Genomic DNA, 19,159 nt, shown 5'->3' with positions numbered 1-19,159 from the left:
CTGTAGAACAAAAAGATTGGCCCTCCTTGGATCATTTCAAACATCCTGCTCAAGACTCACCTTTGATCATTCTTCAAAAATCCCAAAAGGTGAAAAATTAAAAATAAATAAAATCCCCAAAGGTGAAAGATCAGAGTGTGGAGTAAAACGCTAAAAATAGCCACAAGCCAGGCCAAGAGTCTCTGGTGAGTCAGCCCACCTTGCTCCACAACCACCGTGTGGTTAAAACACAACACTGAGACGCGACTCTTGCCTACACAGGGTGGGCAAGAGCAAGGTAGGAGTAGAGAAAAGCAGTCAGCCACTTCTCTCCCTCCCCGGCCAACAGAGAGGAACTGAGCTTGTCAGGCTGGGTTTCAAATTTGCAGAAATGAGGATTTCCCAGAACATGCTTGTAGCCAGCATTTATTGAAAAGCCACCACAGACTATCCAAGTGTATCGGTCTAAATCAGGAAGAACCCAATCGCCCATTCTGTTTGCTGACCTCAGGCCCCTGGCACGTCATTTGCCATGAGCCCACCATCAGCCTCAGCCTCTCAGGGCTGTGTGGACACCAGCCCCACCACTGATCCGGGTATCCTATAACACTGGACAGCCAGAGTGCTCCTGAGATACCTGGCCTCCCTCACAATGTTTGAGGCTCCCCAGGAGGTAAAAGGGCACAACCTCAGCCCTACACCATTCAAGTCCCCTCCTTGTTGGTGGGAGGCAAATCCCCGGTGACCCTGGGCCCAGGGCAACTTTAATCACCCCAGAGGCCTCCTGCTCCAGATACGGGGACACCTGGGCTGGCCCAGAACACTGCCTCCTGGCTGATAAAGCTAATGTACATAACCCAGAGCCACCAGACCACAGACCAACACCGGGCCATGTCCAAGAGCAGCCTGAGTAATAACAGTAAACTCATATGTGGCACAGACGCTGTTCTCAAGGTTTTACATTCATGAATTCATGCAACCCTCACAGCAACCCTGTGACGTAGGCAATGTTATCACCTCCACTCTACCAGAAAGGGATAGCAATGTGCCCAGTCACAGAGACGCAAAGGGCCAGGCTGGGACTAGACTATACAGTGCCATGCCCACTAAAAAGGCCATCTTCTATTCAGTCATCCCCTGATGCAGATACAAAGGTCAAACAGCAAAGAGCATGGCCCAGGGGAATGGTCTGGCAGATCAGAGGGCAGTAGAGGCAGCAGACATGTCTCTGGACATTGTCATGAGTTTGCCACATGATAAAACTGGAGCTCCCATATTACTACTTTTGCAAAGAGAGAAGTAGAGTGCCAGAAGCTTCACTGCGACCCACTCCCCTACTCCCCACCCCGCCCCAGCTGGCCCCACCGCCAGCACGGATGGCTCTGGGTGTTACAAAGGAAGCCAGCCAGGAAAGCAAAGCCTGTACTGCTTTATTAAGAGGCTGCATGGCCACGACCTCGGAGGGCGAGGTCATGTACACGAAAGAGCAAAGGTGGACTGGCCACAGTTCTACAGCGGCCATTGTTCATTTAACTTTGATGCTTCAGCTGTGACAGGCTGCTTGGAAATCCAGTCTATACTTCTCATCCTTAACCCTCAAAGACTAACAAGTGAACAGCCTTAATTCAAGTCACACTGCCTTTTACCTAAGAGTATAGTCATCTTTTAGTGTCCAGTGACAGACGAAAACAATGACGATGATTGTTACAGTAGCTAAACACGTACCAAATATTTCTTACCTGCCAGACACCATCCTACGACTTTACTGACTTGACTGCCATTGCCCTTTTGTAAAACTTCTACACCCCTGTTTTACAAGCCACTTGATGGTGAGGGGCAGAGCCAAGATTCAAACTGAGGTGCATCTGGCTCTAAAGCCGGGCACTTGGGACCACCACCTTTACTTCACCTGTCCTGTGGTTTCTTGGATGACCCTGGGGTCTTGATTTCCTAACACATGAGACCAAAGAAAGGATATGGGACAGCTCTGAAAAATGCAACAAGAGCACCTTGGCCCGAACTTCCCCTTCTTCACAGCACGATGATATGGCCACCCTGAGTTTAGTAGGAAGGAATGCTTAATCGCCTAAAGTTACAGCTTCCTAAACACTCTGCGGGGCCCACCCAGCCTTGGCTGGCACTGCTGGGTTGGGTGAAGGGTGGCCGAGGGAAGCTAAGAGCCAGAAACAAGAAACAGCTTCCATACAAAGACGATTTTCCTAGATTGGGAAGAAAGTGAATGCAACTTTGCAAGATCCTGCCAACCTCTCCCACTGTGCAGCCAAAGGGAGGGAGCACCAGGCCCAAAATCACGGACAAAGTCATTTAAGAGGTATCAGATGGACGCAGGGCAGTAGGACTGCAACTAAAAAGTACCCTTAAAAATGCCCTTAGGGCATCACGAGGTTTTTGTTGTTGTTGTTGTTGTTGTTGTTGTTGTTGTTGTTGTTGTTGTTGTTTTGTCTAGTTTGTCAGGTTTGTCTCTCTTACCCCAACAACCATCAGGCCTAGGTTTGAATGCTTCCAAGCATGACAGGCTCAGTACTCTAAGGTGGTTAGCTGCTACTATTGGTCAGCTCTAGGTGTGAAAAAATGTTTCCTCAATTTGAGAGAAATCTACTTTCTGAGAACTTCTGTCTAGTCTCCATTCTACCACTTGGGATAAGAGTTCCCAAACTTGGCGACACGTCAGCATGACTGACATGAGGAGCTTTTTAAAAACATTAAGAATTCCAGAGATTCATTCCAGACTGACCAAACTGACTGATACCTTTAGAAGTTCAAACATCTTCCCCTCTCCTTAGGCTGGTACCACCATGCCAATAATGTGATAATGGTGGGCTATATTCCGGTCAACACTGCCTAAGGTCATTTCTACCATTTTTCTACCTGCAGTCTTTGGAAGTCAGTAGTTAATAAGACATTAGGCCAAGTGTGAAATAATCCTGTGTTGATCCTGGGTGCTGGGAATTGGAAAGATTAAACCCTGTATACTTGTTGGAAACATTCAGGTGGTTGGAAACTATCAAAGCAGAATCACTCAGGCCAACCCTCATTTCATAGTTAGAGATGGTCTAGCCAAGCTGTGGCATCAGAAAAATCATTCAAATCCTGGCTGTAGCATACGTACAGGTATGTAACACTGGATGAGTCACTCTCTGAGACCCAGTTTCCTCCCTGTAAAACGGGATGAATATGCCACACAGCAGTCACTGGCATAAATGGCTTTATGATGGACCTAAAGCTCTATCTAACCGTTCTCTTTTTCTCCTAGACTCCCCACTGGCCAGTGGCACTGTCAGCGGATCAGTGACACTTCTTAACCCTACCTTAGTCACATTCAGGGTTAACAAAAGGAGAGGCTGTTTCCCCAAACTGTTCCTTCTCTTTCTGTGGTGGATGTGTGACCTATCACACTGGGCTGCTTCTCTTTAAAACTCTAGCAGGGAGAAAGAGGGAAAGGAGAAACTGGGGAAACAGAGGCAGGCTGAAAGCAAAGCCTGGCTGAGGTATTAGAAGGCCACCTGCCTGCCTGGAGGCAAGCACGTGTGTTAAAGAAAAAGTGGTAACAGTTTAAAAATTTTTTAATGTCTATTTATTTTTGAGAGAGAGAGAGAGAGAGAGAGAGAGAGAGAGCACGGGCAGGGGAGGGGCAGAGAGAGAGGGAGACACAGAATCCTTAGCAGGCTCCAGGCTCTGAGCTGTCAGCACAGAGCACAATGTGGGACTTGAACCCACAAACCGCAAGATCATGACCCGAGCTGAAGTCAGATGCTTAACCAACTGAGCCACCCAGGCGCCCTGATAGCAGTTTTAAATGACATCTCTTTAGCAATCTTGAGACTAGAACTTCCTCACTGGGCAATTTTGGTCAGTTTCTTCCGCTAACACACCAGTCCAACATCCCTGTTTCCTCTAGAGGATTGTGAGTAGAGGCAGGAGAAGTTCTAAAGAGAAATTAATACCATACTCTTTATGAAATGAGGTAACACCCTAAATGAGAAGCCTATCTCCTTCAGTGTCCACATTTTCCTCCAGACTAGCCCTAAAAGGAGGGGAAATTATGGCACAGCAATGATGCAGAGAATGGAGAGCAGGTCACCCTCACAAAAGATTCACCAAAAAGTGATCAGTGTCCTGGGTGGAGGAGACACAGCCCCGGTCAGGCATGGGGAAGTCCTGAAAAGAAAGGCCTACAGGTGGAAAGACTGAGGCCAAGGGGGCAGACTTGACCAAGGTCACACAGCTGAGACTACGATCTGAATCACCCAGACACCTTCTTCTATTGTCAAAAACAATAAATGACAATCCTGCTGCTGGTCCACAAGGGCCCATGTCATCTTGCAGGCCAATTCTAACTGAATGGCTGGTGGCCACTGCCTACATCCTAAAGCCGCCCTGTCTGATCCCAGTGGGAAAACAGTCCTGACCAAACTGGTCAGATCCAGAAGACAACAATATTCTAATTTTGACAGTTGATTATACAAAGTATTACAAACCCTAAGTTGAATACCTTAAGAGGTTTCAAAGGGAAGTGTGGAAGAAACCTTAAATTTCAACATCTGTCTCTGTAAGATTTGTATCATTCAACCCCAGAACTCTGGCCATTGCTTCAACCCCAGTTTCTCCCATTGTATAGCCTGTGATGAAAACCAATTACATGCAAAGCACTACAGTGTACAGGAACATGATTTTAAAAGAAATCAGGGGCGCCTGGGTGGCTTGGTCGGTTAAGTGTCCGACTTCAGCTCAGGTCATGATCTCACAGTTCGCTGAGTTCGAGCCCCACGTCAGGGTCTGTGCTGCCAGCTCAGAGACTGGAGCTTGCTTTGGATTCTGTGTCTCCCTCTCTCTCTGCCCCTCCCCAACTAATGTTCTGTCTCTTTCTCAAAAATGAATAAAAAATTTTAAAAAATAAATAAATTAATAGAAGAAATCAATTCTGGAAATGAATAGTAATGATGGTTGTACGACAACATGAATGTACTGAATGCCATTGAATGGTACATTACATATATACACACACAAACAAAATTTTTTTAAAAGAACTCAAGATTCCTATTCTCTAAGACTTTACAAGATAGCACAGAACTCAAATCATATTTTAGACCCCAACAAATGAATGTCTCTGAAATGAATGGAGGATGGATCCCAGTAGATAACAAAGGGAGCACAATGCAAGGCAGCCCCAGAAGTGTCACAGGTGTGAGTAAGTGGCCGGTGAGACTGGCATGCAGGGGAGACGGTTCTGGGCTAAGAACATATATCCAACATACATTTCAGTGGATAGATGTTGACCTGGAGAGTAGGGATATTATGTGAAAAGGCTCAGAAGGTGTGGGCCAAGATCTTGGAAAGACATTATGAATTCTAAGACCAGAAAACTACTCACCTCACTGTATTACATTAACTCCCTACTACAATGTCTTCATATTAGTATGATTTAAACCTACCACTTTTAGTCATGGGATGATGGGAAGGAAGGATCATAAAGGTCATCCCACTGTGTAAAGTTGCTGTGTTATTTACTGACCACTTACATTTCTGTAGGGTTTGGTGCCAGGAGAAAGTCCGGCTGCCCAGAGTCACTGCTTCCTGCCACAGGCCAGTGAAATGAAAACAACTGCCTCAAGGACAGCTGTCCTTTTTGCCCAGACTGCCGGGAAACTCAGAGCTCTGCTCTCACTCCAGTGAACCGTCCCTGGTTCCATGCGTGTTGGTAGTCACCCTTGTCTATTCCTTTTACTGAAAGCTGAACTAGATCACCTAATCCTTTTAGTAAGCAGAAATAATAAATAATACATGATCAAACAAATGCTCATCAGCCATCCCTACAGGACACATCCTCTTCAACAGAAGTGTGAATTCAAATGAACAAACTGGATAAGAAAGCAACTCCACAAGCATGTAACGTCAGGGCCACCCGGAAGCACTGCTGGACATTCTGTCCCCAGGCTCCAGGAGGTGCTGGAGGGACAGCAGCTGACTGCTACTCTGTAGCCTCTTCCAGACCCCAAGCAGACCAACTGATTGAATTTTAACTTTCCTAGCACTCACATTCTTGTCCCAAAGATATAATCAGGCCATCTACACAGATGACCTGTATATTTGTATATATACAAGTTTCTGAAAAGAAATTTCAGAAAGTCTGCATCCTCTTGAAGGGCTCTGACTGGTCTCATCTGCTTTAAATCAGACAGTTGAAACAGGGTTGGGGGTAGAGGAGAAGGGATACTATACAGCAATTGTTAGGAACCACCACCTACCCACTGGGTGTTATATGTAAGTGATGAATCACTAAATTCTATTCCTGACATCATTATCACACTGTATATTAACTAACTTGGATTTAAATTAAAAAATCAAAAACAAAAAACACCACCTACCACACATATAGCAACATACATAGATGAATCTCACAATATAAGGTTGGGTGAAAGAGGGGTGCCTGGGTGGTTCAGTCAGTTAAGCATCCAACTTCAGCTTAGGTCATCATCTCTCGGTTCTCGGGTTTGGGCCCGTGTCAGGCTCTGTGCTGACTGCTCAGAGCCTGGAGCCTGCTTCAGATTCTGTGTCTCCCTCTCTTCTCTCTCTGCCGCTCCCCAACTCGAGCTCTCTCTCTCTCTCTCTCTTTCTCAAAAATAAACATTTAAAAAATTTTTTGTAATAAGAAATAAAAAAATAATAAAGTTGGGCGAAAGAAGCTAGACACTGAAAGGGACATACCTTATGAGTCCATTTATATGAAGTACAGAAACAGATCTATGCTGACAGAAGGTAGGACAGTGATTACACTTAGTGCTGGTAATGATCGGTTACTGTATCTGGGTGGTGGTTACCTGGTGTTTTCAGTTTCTTGTGTATATTATACTACAATTTTAAAATACAGGACGAATAAAGGTCAAGGCCCTGGTCTACCCCCTACTAATGGTCAAGAGGGCCCAAGAAGATCAAAGAAGTCTGTAAGAGGTCAGACCAGAGTGGGGAGCCATAATCTAAATGCAGCCACACACAGCCTTCCAGTGACTCTATATGCTGACACAGGCTTGCAACTTAGTTTCAAAAGAATTTATTTTTGCATTATTCCTTTGCCAGTGTTACCTCAAATCTTTGACAAGGAAACCAAGACTTGGAGAAGCTTCCCCAAACCACAGGCCAAGTCCCTGGCAGGCCCCACAACATCCAGTGGTCAGCTGAGTGCCCTAACCTAGGGCACAGGTGTGCCCATCCTGGGAAACCCAGGTAACTACTGTCAGTGACCTCATTAATAATAATGCCTTCACAAACTTCTCCTGGGAGGACCAAGGCTGTGCAAAGAGCAGCAAGTTTATCCTGTAATGTTGCCAAGCCAAGGCCAGATGTTTCTGATAAAAGAAAAGAAAAGAAAAGAAAAGAAAAGAAAAGAAAAGAAAAGAAAAGAAAAGAAAAAAGGAAAGGAAAGAAAAAAAGATAAACTGAGGAGGCAAAGACACAGCAGATCCTGGATTCTTTAAGGCTCCTTCCTCTGAAAGGCAGCCAACCAAAAGTAACAGATCTGCCAAAACACTTTCTTCAGGATGGGACAAAGCAGAACCTCACTGGGGCCACCATGCCACCTCAGGGAGATTCCAGCTGACGCACCACGCGCTCACAAGCCTGGGGCGCCAGGCTAAGTGTGGAGCTGACCTAGAGGCTTATAGGCCACTCCTCCGGGATCCTGCTACACCTCCGTGAGTCACAGCGTTTCCTGTTCTTCCAGTTCTTGCCTCAGCTGCCTGGAGTTACAGCCAGACAGACCTCAGGCAACAGCACCCGTCAGGGGTCCAGGAGATGGGATTTGGGACATGGATGAGTCTTGGGACTTTCCTGTCCTCAGACATTCTGTTCCAGCTGTTGGGCAGCATGGTGATGATATGTCCCAGGTGTACATGACCCTGGCACAGTTATTTACACACATTAATTGAGTGCTAAATGGAGTGTGCTAGGGGCAGGGATGCCAGGGGAAAGGAGACCCCACTATTTGCCTGCAAGGGGTTCAGTCGATTGGTGGGAGGCAAATATGTCAGCAAGTAATTACAAACTGAAAGTAAGGGCAGATAGTAGGCAGTTCCTTTCACCGTAGTAAAATACAGATTTACAATCCCTTAAATCATGCACACATCAATAGAATTCTAAGGAGTGCCTCAAAAAGGTTACAAAGGTATACATGTTGACCCCACACCTAGAATGTTCTCCTCCTCTGGTCTAACAAACTCCCACTTGCCCTTCAGGGCCCAGAACAAATGGCGTCTCCCCAAATTCCCAGCTGCCAACACACTTTTGATACCTTGTGTCTTTCCACCCTCGCTGGTCCCAGAGGACTAAGGGCACTCACACACGTTCCCAACTTCACACTTGTGATGCCAACAGTTATCTCGGTACTGAGATACACTAGGTGTTCAAATCATATGTCACAGTCACATACAAGGGGCTACAGTGTGCCGAAGCAGTGGGAGAGTAACCTGGGTAAAGGGGAGAGCTAGCCATTCTAGAATGCCTAGGGGCTCAGAGCCTAACCCTGTTTTTCACCTGAGCCCTGATGGCACATGACCCTGGCAGTAGCATGGTTTCCTCTACAGCTACCTGGCTGCCCTGGTCAGTCCCCCAGGTCCCCGAAGTGTCAGATTCTGCCTTCCCTGGATAGCCCCATGCCAGGGACCTGAGTCTACCCCTGAGCCTCGTGTCTGAACGACCTACTCCTGCCTGCTGCCAGGTGTCCACCTGCTGCACCGAGCCCCTGTGGATCTGTCCCTGCGCACCATGTCCTGCCCCAGACCTTCCTAGTCTGCCCGCCCACCCCACAATCACAGCCACCACGGACAGGGCAACCATATGTCCAGTTAGCCTAGAACAAGCTCAGTTTACACTGAGGTAGCAGAGCAAGTATTAACAGTGTCCCCTTTTACCCAAAGTGGCCCAGTTTGGACAATAAATTATAGGGTTACTCTAGGTACAGGCCGCAAGGCAAATCCTGCCTCTGTTCTTGAGGAGCCCACGCCTGACTGATGGGAAGAGCTCATGCTGCACAACTGGTGCCAAAAGGGAAACAGGGACCAAGAAACTGGGTTCTTGCTCTGGGGCTTGTCCTATATAAACTTGGGCTGGTCACTCGGTACACAGCACCTGGTTTCCTCATCTATAAAATGAAGAACTGGAACTAGATGATCCAAAGGTCCCAAATGACACCTGACTCACAGCCCCATGAAACTGAAACACAAGTGGCCATCTCCAGTTGTTCCAGGCAGCCCCAGGCTGGGCTTAAGGGTCTGGGTTCTGGGGTCAGGCTGCTGGGTTTGAATTCTGGCTGGCCCTTGAACAAGGAAGGTGCTGTCCCTTTCTGTACCCTACTGTCTTTATCTGAACAATAGGTAATAATAATGTCTACCTGAGAGGGCTGCTTCAGGATGGCCTGAGTGCGAGTGCATAGACAAAGCCCAGCACTTAGAAATGTTTGTTATTTTAAGAGCTTTAGGTATTGATGGAGGAACTGATGAGACATGGCTAGAAAGCTTCCCTGGAAGGGGTTGAGACAGGAAAATTTGGGAGGAAGCAGGAGGAGGAAGTCTCTCAAATGGGAAAAAGGAAAAGTGTAACTTCACATGCCCTCATTTAACCCTGATGGCTTATCTGGCTTAACTCCTCTATCAGACAATATGAGATGCCAGAAGGAAGAGTCTGGGAATAAGGCCTTTGAAGCACATGAACCACCTCCAGGGTGGAGTCACTGAGCTAAGGTGAGAAGAGGCAGGAAGGCTGGATGGGTGGGCACCAAGGGCCAAGGTCTCAGCCCTGACTCACTCTCTTGGTTAACTCCAAGGTAAGTTTTAACCAAGGTCACTCCTAGGAAGGAACATCAAGGAAATGCTTAGAGACCCATAGACAAAAGTGCAAAAAGCATGGCCACCCTTAAAAGAGAGCAGCATTTCAGGGCAACAAGGCCAAGATTCCCAACTGAGTTTGGACAAGACAAAGCCTATACAGGGATGGGGGAAGGCAAGTGTGGGTTCCACAAAGAAGGCTGCCTTGGGCTTTGTCAAGAAAGGGCCCTGAGTACCCAAGTGTCAGGAAGGGCCACACTAGACAGCCCAGAGTCTGTATATGAGGGGCAAAGAGCTCTCTGCTGAGACCCAAGATGGCCACAGATCCTCTACCCGATGTGCCAAAATAACATGAGATTGATGGTTCCTTTCAGTGAAACTCCAGGGATCAGTGGGACCAAAACCTACCATGACTCAACAGCCCAGGGCATCCCCCACCCCAAGCAGCTTCCCAGTGGGAAGTCAGAGTCTGGGGCAGATGTAAGGAAAGGTAAACAAGCATCTCATTGGCCAACTGCAGCATAAGTGGTCTCAGCAACTGCCCTGGGAGCCTCTGCCCTTTGGGGGAGGGACTAAAAAGGAGGGGACTAGGTTTCTACAGTGAAAAGGATGGAACTGATGCTGTGATCAGTCATGCCTTCCACGGAGGATGCTTCAAGCTGTGGTACACCAGTGGCCATGGCATCCCTGAGACCCTCCAGTGGAGATGCTACTTCCCAGAGGAAAGCAAGTTAGACAAAGAACTTAAGGATGGTTCTCCTATGCCCAGGAAAGACACAGTTTTAGATGGCAGAGAGGGCAGGTGAGGATGCTTCCTTAGTCCTCATATTTAGGGACTTCCTATCCTTCTGCCCTCCCTATCTTCTACTCCAACCCGACATCTGACAGAAAGCACCAATGTTCCAGAATCAATATGCCCTAAAAGCCCTCGGGGGAAAAAGAAAAAGGGCCTCTTTTGCTCCTGCCCAGATGACAGCACAGTAGGATATCTAAGAGTGTAGTACTATATGCTTGTAGTTCTCTATGTACTAATATTTAAAACATGAAGAACTGACTATGTGTCAGGCACAGCTCCAAGAGCTTCCTATATATGAACTCTCTTTAATCCCTACAATAACCCTATTAAGGCATTAATCCCAAAACTCTCCATTTTACAAGAGGAAGAAACAGTGCCCTACAAAGGTTAAATTAACTGGCCCAAGTTCACAAAGCTGGTTACATAAGCCAGGACTCAACCCTAGGAGACTGGCTCTATCACTCACCACACAGCTTCTTCCAATATGACTGCTGGACTGGCCCTTGGTGGGTATCACTGGCCTCTCTCTTCTGCCCCCAGCTATAGTAGCTCCTTTACTCATGTTCTGTCAGCTCATCCGCCTGCTTTGTTCAGAAGCCTGATGGATGCCTGGCCTCCATGAAAATCCCAGCAACAACCAGGGTGAGATTCTCTTGTGGATAACTGAGCAGACTTCTCTCCCATGGGCTTCCTGGAGTGCTTACATTGCCCACATTCTTCTGGTTAAAGACAGAAAAACAGTAACCCAGGTAACCTACCCATTATCCGGGGTCATGGACATCTGTTGACTGCCATGGTCTGCAGACTTCACCTCAAATTCAACTTTTGTAAAAGACCACTTCCTACCATGACTGTCCCATGTCCTGGCACCCTGAGAGCTGACAGCCAAGGTCCTAGTTACAGATGCTATTAACTAGCTCTATGACCATGAACAATGCGCTATAAAACTGAAGGAGGGGATGAACTATGCTCTTCTAACACAGCTTCTCAACCTACAGATATCTGGGGCCAAAAAAGTCTTTGTTACAAGGGGACTGTCCTGTGTGTTGTAGGATTGAGCACCTCCCTTGCTTCTACCTACTAGATGCAATAACGTATCCTCACCTACCTAACCTGTGACAGACAAAAATGTCTCCAAACATTACCAAAGTCCGCTGGAGGGCAAAATCACCAATAGTTGAAAACTATGGTTCAAAAGAAGTAGTAACAAAAACAAAACCAAACAAAGAAACAAATAAAACACAGGCTTTGCCCCTGTCAACTTGGGTACAGTGGGAATCCTTGCTCTTTACTGTAGATTGGGATCACCCCTCACAAAAGACTGCATGGCCCAAAATGCCAACAGCACTTCAGTTGAAAGACCTGCTTGAGAAGCAAGCAGAAACAACCACTCCAGTACAAGAAAGCATAGCCTGTGATCTGTGGTGTGCGATATTAAGACTCAGCCAATGAACTCTGGGATCTGATCTGTTCAACCCCCAGCCCCCCACTGCTTTGGAAAGGAAAAGACAGACAACACACAGTGTTGGAAAACAAACCAAACTTGCTGACTGCAAAACTCAACAATGATAATGAGGAACCCATTATCTAGAGTCGTCTTTTAAAGAAGTATCTGAACAAAGGAAGCCAGTTTTCTGGGGTTCCTGAGGTCTTTTAGTACATCAGATCTCCTTACTCTGGCTGCCAGATTTTGAGAAAACTGTTGCAGTTTGTGTTGTTTTGATTCCCCTTGGAAAAGGGCCCCTAACTGCCCTCACCCTCCTCACAGTGCTGGAAAAGTTCAACTTTGAAAAGTGATGTTAAAAAAAAAAAAAAAAAAAAAAGTTGGCTTTATCTGAGGAGCCTCAAAGGGAATTTTAATTAGTTCAATGGTAAAGAAAAGTGCTTCCCGGAGCTCTCTGAAATAGAAATTTGGTGATACAAAAAAAACGGATGATTAGCAAAAGTTACAAAATATTCCTACCACCATCAACTGCTCCTGAGCAGGGAAGAGACAGTATTAGGATGCTAAGTAGTACATACAAGCTGAACAAACGCAAAACTGTATCTGTCAATGTCAGTTAACTCAGCCAAAACTAATCTCAGTAAGGTTGTGATCAGTACTGAACTCCTGGTATTTTAACCCCTTATCTGAAGATTAGTGGCACATAGCAGGTGCTCAAGGCATACCCATCAAGGTTCTCTGGAGGTCTCTAACTCCTCACCCCATGGTAAGGCACCCTCTCTTCACTACTAACTTATCTCACCAGACAAGTGAAAGGGGTCTTAGTTTCAGTTTCCCACGTAGTAGCCAGAGGGCTTGGTACCCACAATAAGTTCTCAGAAAACATTAAAACTCTTGTCTATCTTGACTCTTAGGGGCTCTGCTGAATTTTCTGCTTCCCACTCTTAAGTCCAGAGTTGAAAGCCACCCTTCACTCACACAGAAAGAAGCCCGAATGAGCTATCTATATTCCATAACTGGAGTGAAAATATGTCACCAGTCTGTGCATGTTAAATAATTTGGCCAATGGCTAAAGGCAGGCATGCACACTTCATTTCACTTCCATGGTTAAAACTGATTCTCATTCCCAAGCGGCAAAAACCCTGTATCTTGAATATTAACTATACCGCAATTAATAAAAAGAATCCTCTCTCTCTCCAGACAGAGCATAAAGCCTTGATTGCTGGAAGACAGGAAACACCCTTACCCTCTGTCTTTTTCCCCGTGCCCCCCAGACCCCCCACCTTTCCTCAGGATCAACCTTGGGCCTTGACGAAGGGAAGAGCCCACTGCCTTTCTCTCTTAATGTCTCCCCATCCACCCATCCCTTCAGCCCAGGACTAGCCATCCCCCAATCTGCCTCTCACCCTCCTCCCCTTCCCACAGCCCTTGCTGAGCTGCTGTCTCCAGGAAGGTCCCCTCCCTCATCCTCACACTCATTGAGTACATCAGTAGCCAGAAACTGTGGCTACAAAGATGAACAGCCAGGATTCTCCCTGTCCTGAGGAAGGAACTGGAACTGAAAACTACCAACTCTGATGCATAGTGGGATGATAAAAATGCCATGATAAGGAAAAAGCACCTAGTGTGAAGAGTGTGGCATTCAAAGGAATGGCCAGGCAAGGCCTTGGGGAGTGAAGACACAGAATATGAAGGAGTCAGGGGGCATTCAGCATGCGGTGTTAAAAGGCTTCTGAAATCTTCCAGTCTGGCTCCAGAAAAAGAGTGGAAACAGAGAAACCCTAGGAGGCTTCTGAAGTAAGCCAGACACCGGTTGACAAATGTGTAGCAATCAGAAAGGAAAGTCAATGAAATGAGTCCAAAGCTCCCAGCCAGAATGGCCAGAGGGTACTGGTGCCATTAATGCAACCAAGAGAAGAGCTAGTTGCATTTCTGGGCATGCTAAGTGAGGGTGCTGCCAGCATCCAAGAGTGAATGCAGACATAGGCTAGGATGGAGTCCAATATTGTTCCCAGAAGCAGGTGAATGTGGTCAAGAGCATGGGACTCTGGAGCCCAACTGCATGGCTTTAATTCCCAGGTTTTACAAAAAAGCTAGTGACCCTGGACAAGTTACTGTGCCTTCGTTCCTCACCAGTAAAACAGGAATACTGTCAATAATTGCATCTACTTTGTGAGGTTGTTATGAATGTTAATAAGCTAACAAATGTAAAGAGCTTAAACCAGTGCCTGGTACACAGTAGATGCTATAAGTATTTGCTCTTGAGTTTCAAAGCATTAATCGGCAAAAGTGAGCAAATGACGCTTACTCTCCTCCTAATGGTACAAAACATTGGGCTTGTCCATCAGGATACAAAATGGAGGCGGGGGGTGGGGAAAGGGAGGTGGGTGACAGTTCTGGGCAGGTGAATCTATGTTTTCCATGCCTCAGACCACAACCCAGAATATGTAAGATAATGGGGATTTCAGAAGAGTCCAAATCAAGACCTTTTCAAAAGACTCTAAAATTAAACTCAAGCTTCATCCTTCTTTCCTAACTCATCCTTGTAGCAGCAATTTGAAAAGATGCTTCCAAAATATTCTGATTCTCTTCCTACTTCCTATCTAATTGCAGCTGGAATCAAACAGCTTTGCTCACCTAAGCCAGGAGGCCAAGCCCCAGGTTCTGACACCTGGTAAGTTAAGGGCCTGACTCTATTCTGCCCCCACTGGTAATTTAGAGGAAATACACCTGTCTCCCCCCAGATACTTCACAGGGTAAAAGAAGTTGTGAGTGTAGATTAAGAGTAACCTACAAGAAAGACATTTCTACATTACTGTGCTTAATCATCACAACTCTATAAAGTGGACAGGACCACTGCTGTCATTCCCTTTTACCAAGAGAAACCAGGGGCACCTGGATGGCTCAGTCAGTTAAAGCTTCCAACTCTTTATTTTGGCTCAGGTCATGATGTCAGGCTCCGCACTGAGCGTGGAGCCTGCTGAAGACACAAAAAGAAATCAGCAGGCCAAAGAGGCAAAGTGACTTGCTCGGGTCCTGAGGTTAATAAACCATAAAACAGAGATTAGAACTCATTTCCAGATACCCTGGCTAGTAATCTCTCCACTCTGGGACCAAAGAGATGGCCCCCAATCCATTCCATGACACGGTTCAGGTCTTAGCCTCCCTCCCCTGGAGTAGGAGACAATTTGTAAAAGAATTAAAATGTCCTGGTCTGATATTCACGCATCCGAGAAGACCTCCCCTGGATTAATAATCCTCCAGCTTCCTGCTTTAGAATTTGCCAAGGGATGAGTCTTCCCCAAGGGTTAACTCACTTCTTGGGCAGAGAAGCCGAAAGAAGTTGCCAAGATCCTGCCGGCTCACAGACACATTCTTAAATAAACTGCATTAAAGTGCAGAGCAGAGCTACATCCCAGGAATGAGAGAGCAACAGCCGTTTTACAAGCAGAGTGAAACTCCACTAAACCAGCCTCCCGCTGCTTGCTACTCCAGTCTGAGGCTGAGTATGGCCATGTTTTATATGGGGGTTCATGTGTCTCTGCTCTGAAAGCACCATAATGGCAGCCCACCTTTGCTCTCACAATCCCCAGAACGGGAGTAAGAGCAGGTCCCCGCACCGAATTCATGTCAAGACATTCTCCCAAAATTGTGTTCCCTGTAAGACACAGAAGCTTCAAGCATGCAATTGAGCAACGCTGTCATTGCCTCACAGGTCTGGACACCCCTACCTCCGCCTCAGCCCATCCCCTCTTCTCAAGTCCTAGCTGAGGTGCATGGTCAGGTGCCAATCCAGAAATCCCCAGGATTTCAGAAACTCAATTCTCCGTAGTGTGATTGCACCTTGGGCCGGGCCCCACCCCCACCCCATATCCCGAGGCACCTAGAGCTTGGTCCCGGCGGGGCCAGAAGCTCTTTCTTATGGAAATGACCTGGCGAGAGACGGGGGGGGGGGGAGTGAGAAAGACAGAAAAGAGAGAATATGAACCTGCCGAGAACTAGGTAGGCAGACCTGTCGGAGCCCTAAGGCAGGAATAAGCTCGTTTACATAACAAAAACTTTTCTTAAAAAGACGGTAAAGTGGGGGGGGGGGGGGGGGGGGAGATCCTCCTCGAGCAAGTTTTAGGAGCACCAGAAGTATCAACCAAAGTTGGCCCTCTTCTTGGAGGCGGGCCCCGGCCACTCCAGGCCTGGCGGTCCAGAGGCCGATCGGTGGGGGATGTACGCCCCTCGCGGAGCCTCAGTTCCGGGCGCCTCAGTTCCGGGGAGGGGGTGCGGCGGGCGGAGTTACTTGGCCCCCGTCCCAACTCCCTCTGGCGGGGGAGGGGGCCTCTCCCCAAGCCCACCTGCGCGAGGCCATGAGGAACGCCGAGGGGAACTGCACGTCCCCCAGACGCGCTCGTTCGGCGCGGGAGCCCCCTGGCAGTCCCACGTGGCAGAGGAGCCTCCCCCACCGCAGCCAAGATTCTCCACACGTGCTCTCGCCGGAACTCCGGCGGCCAAAGGGGGGCTCCACCCACGTGGACTCCGCAGTCTCAGACTACGTGCTGGCTGACCCGCCCCTCCAGCGGAAAAAAAAAAAAAAAGAAAAGAAAAAAGCGCGAGCGCGCGCAGGGTGTCAGGAAGGCGGAGAGCCGCGCGGAGCGCGAGCCCAGGCGCCTCGCACGCGCGCACACGCCTGCCGGTGCCTAGCGGACGTGGCTCCTCGCGCCCTGGAGTTTCCCGGCAGCCCTGACTTTTTCCGCACCCACGGTCCCGAATGGGGTGGAAGCGGTCCCCCGCAGGGTCAAGACGGAGAGTCCGCGGCCGGCCGGGGACCGCACAACTTTGTCAGAAGCGAGCCAGCCGCCCCTGCACGCGCTTGCCTACCTTCTGCACTTGGTCATGGTTGAGCTCCGTGAAGAAGTAGGCGAGCAGATGTGAGGCGATCATCCTGCCGCGGCCCGTCGGCGCCGAGTTGGGAAACCGAGGCTGGAGCGCGTGCGGGGGCGGAGGGCAGCGCGGTCCGACCGCTTTGTATCCGGGTTTGGCGGCCCGGCCGGGAGCAGTGAATCCGGGCGGCACAAAAAGAAGGGCGATGGCACGCCTGGCAGGAGAGTCTAGGGTCTCCAGAAACAGGTTTTGGGAGTCCGAATTCCCAGAAGGCGCCCAAAAATCACTCCTGGCGACGTGTCGGGGTGGCCCCGCCGCCAAGGCGCTAACTTCACCACAGAATCACCAAAGGCTCAACTTGGGAAGAATCTCAGTCCGGCCTCACTTGGGCGAGCGGGCCTCTCCGGCTCAACACGCGTGCTGCTCTTGCCCACGGATCTTCGCTTGATGACACGGCGGCGCTAGCGGCGGCCTGGGACTCCTGCTCCGGAGTTTCGTGCAACAATGTGGCTTATTGAGGGGCTGCCGGCTCGCGGGCCTCCCGGTCAGTGACGCGCGCACGCCCATTGGCTGCACGGGGAGGGTGTGTGCGCCCACGGGCCGCCCGCCGCCGCGGCGCAGCCAATCCGCGCCCGCGGCCCGCGGGCGCGGCCCCTCCGACACCCGAGCCGGCAAACTGGAGGGGCGCGCCCGGGGCAGGGGGCGGGGCCGGGCGGCAGGGATGGGACGTGTGGTCCGTGGCTAGAGGCTGGGGCGGAAAGGCGCATGAGCCACCGCCGCGTCAGGCTCAGCTATGGGTGGGGGGCGCGTGATCACAGATCCAGAGTGTGGGCCTACTGGAAAGACAGGTCACCCGGCCCGCACGTGCCTTGTTCGGGGAGAAAGACACCTCTGGTATCTCGGGGTCATGTGAGGGGCCCCCATTGCCGGTCACATTTCTGAAGCATCTCAGTCCTCACCTGTTGTGGCTCAACAGGGAGCAACGGTGAAGCAAAATGAGGCACCGTAGCTGCTGCTCAGGCATCGCAAAACGGATAGGGTGTGTTTTTTACTAACTTCATTTTACAGATGAGAAGACTGAGGCACGAGCCGTTAAGAGACTTGCCCAAAGTCAGACAGCTAGTAAGTGGCAGATGCAGGAAGGAACCCACACCCGCCTGACTTTGAGGCCCAATTCTCTTCCCTAGTTTCCTATCCTACCTCTCTAAGGGGCCTGGGGAAGGAGAAAGCAGGAAAGGAGCTTTATCTGCATCTGTGGGACGGACGTGTGGGTGAAACTGGGTGGGTGATTCGTGTGTAACCGAATCCGTGTGTGGGGCGGGATGGGGTGGCTTACAGATGCTGAGAGGAGTGGGAGGTCATATACGCGGTGGCAGCTAGCGAGAATGAAATATAGACTGCTGCAGACAGCAGATTGGTGCTTGTGGAGAATAGTGAGCCTGGGGTTGGAGAGGTAGCAAGGGAGGGGAGGTGAAGGGCTTCCGTGTTGTACTGAGGAGTTTCTCCTTCTCCCAAAGAGTGGGGTGCTATCTGCAAAGTATGTATTATTGTAGTATTATGTAGGTATTAAATGTTCATGGTTGGAATACAGAGACAGAAATAACAAAAACATCCATGATCCATCCTCTCAGCAAAACTTCTTAAAAGCTATGTACCCTTGCCAACTTCAGGCCTGGGTCCCAAACTCCTTTTGCCATTCTCATCATAACGACCTGCATGGCCAAATCCTGTGTTCTTATCTCACTTCTACCCTTGTCTTACTGCACTTCTTGTGATACCTGTGCATAGTTGACCACATCCTCCAGATATCTGGACACACTTTCCTCTGTGGGAGTTCAGGAAGCTCCACCCTCCTGGTGTTCCTCCAGCTCCTCAGACCCTGTTTTCTCTACTGGTGAATGCTGGAATATTCCAGGGCTGTCCTCCACCCTCTGATCTGGTTATGCTCTCTCCCGGGGTGATCCCTCCCAGCCTCATGACTGTTACATTATCTACATGCTGGTAACTCACAGATATAAATCTATAGCTCTCCAGGAGCTCCAGACATTTCTCCAACAACCATTTGTCACCTCCACTGAATGACTTACATCTCACACTTAACATGTCCAAAGCCAAACACAACTATTTTCCCCTAATCTATGCCTTTCCCAGTTGTCTCAGCAAATGACATCACCATCCACCCTAAGTCATCCTTAATTCCTTCCTGCCACTCACCCTCATATGCAGTCAGTC

The 19,159-nt window shown here is 48.7% G+C and overlaps 1 protein-coding gene across 3 annotated transcripts in view; it reads right to left on the bottom strand.

Moving 5' to 3' along the window:
• The window catches only part of HK2 (hexokinase 2), a 61,924-nt gene extending 44,449 nt beyond the window's left edge, over positions 1-17,475 (bottom strand). The window contains exon 1 of one of the 3 annotated variants that reach the window (XM_045446616.1): positions 16,925-17,475. In XM_045446616.1, coding sequence (XP_045302572.1) covers positions 16,925-16,987 — 63 coding nt within the window. In that variant the 5' untranslated portion in view covers positions 16,988-17,475. Of the gene's footprint in view, positions 1-16,401; positions 16,524-16,924 lie in introns of those variants that run through there. The other 2 variants (XM_045446617.1, XM_045446618.1) reach the window with 2 other exon arrangements.
• Positions 17,476-19,159: the final 1,684 nt, after the last annotated feature.

Source organism: Leopardus geoffroyi, chromosome A3 (genome assembly GCF_018350155.1).
Source record: "Leopardus geoffroyi isolate Oge1 chromosome A3, O.geoffroyi_Oge1_pat1.0, whole genome shotgun sequence".
Lineage (NCBI taxonomy): Eukaryota > Metazoa > Chordata > Mammalia > Carnivora > Felidae > Leopardus > Leopardus geoffroyi.
This window is presented reverse-complemented; position numbering and strand designations above follow the sequence as displayed.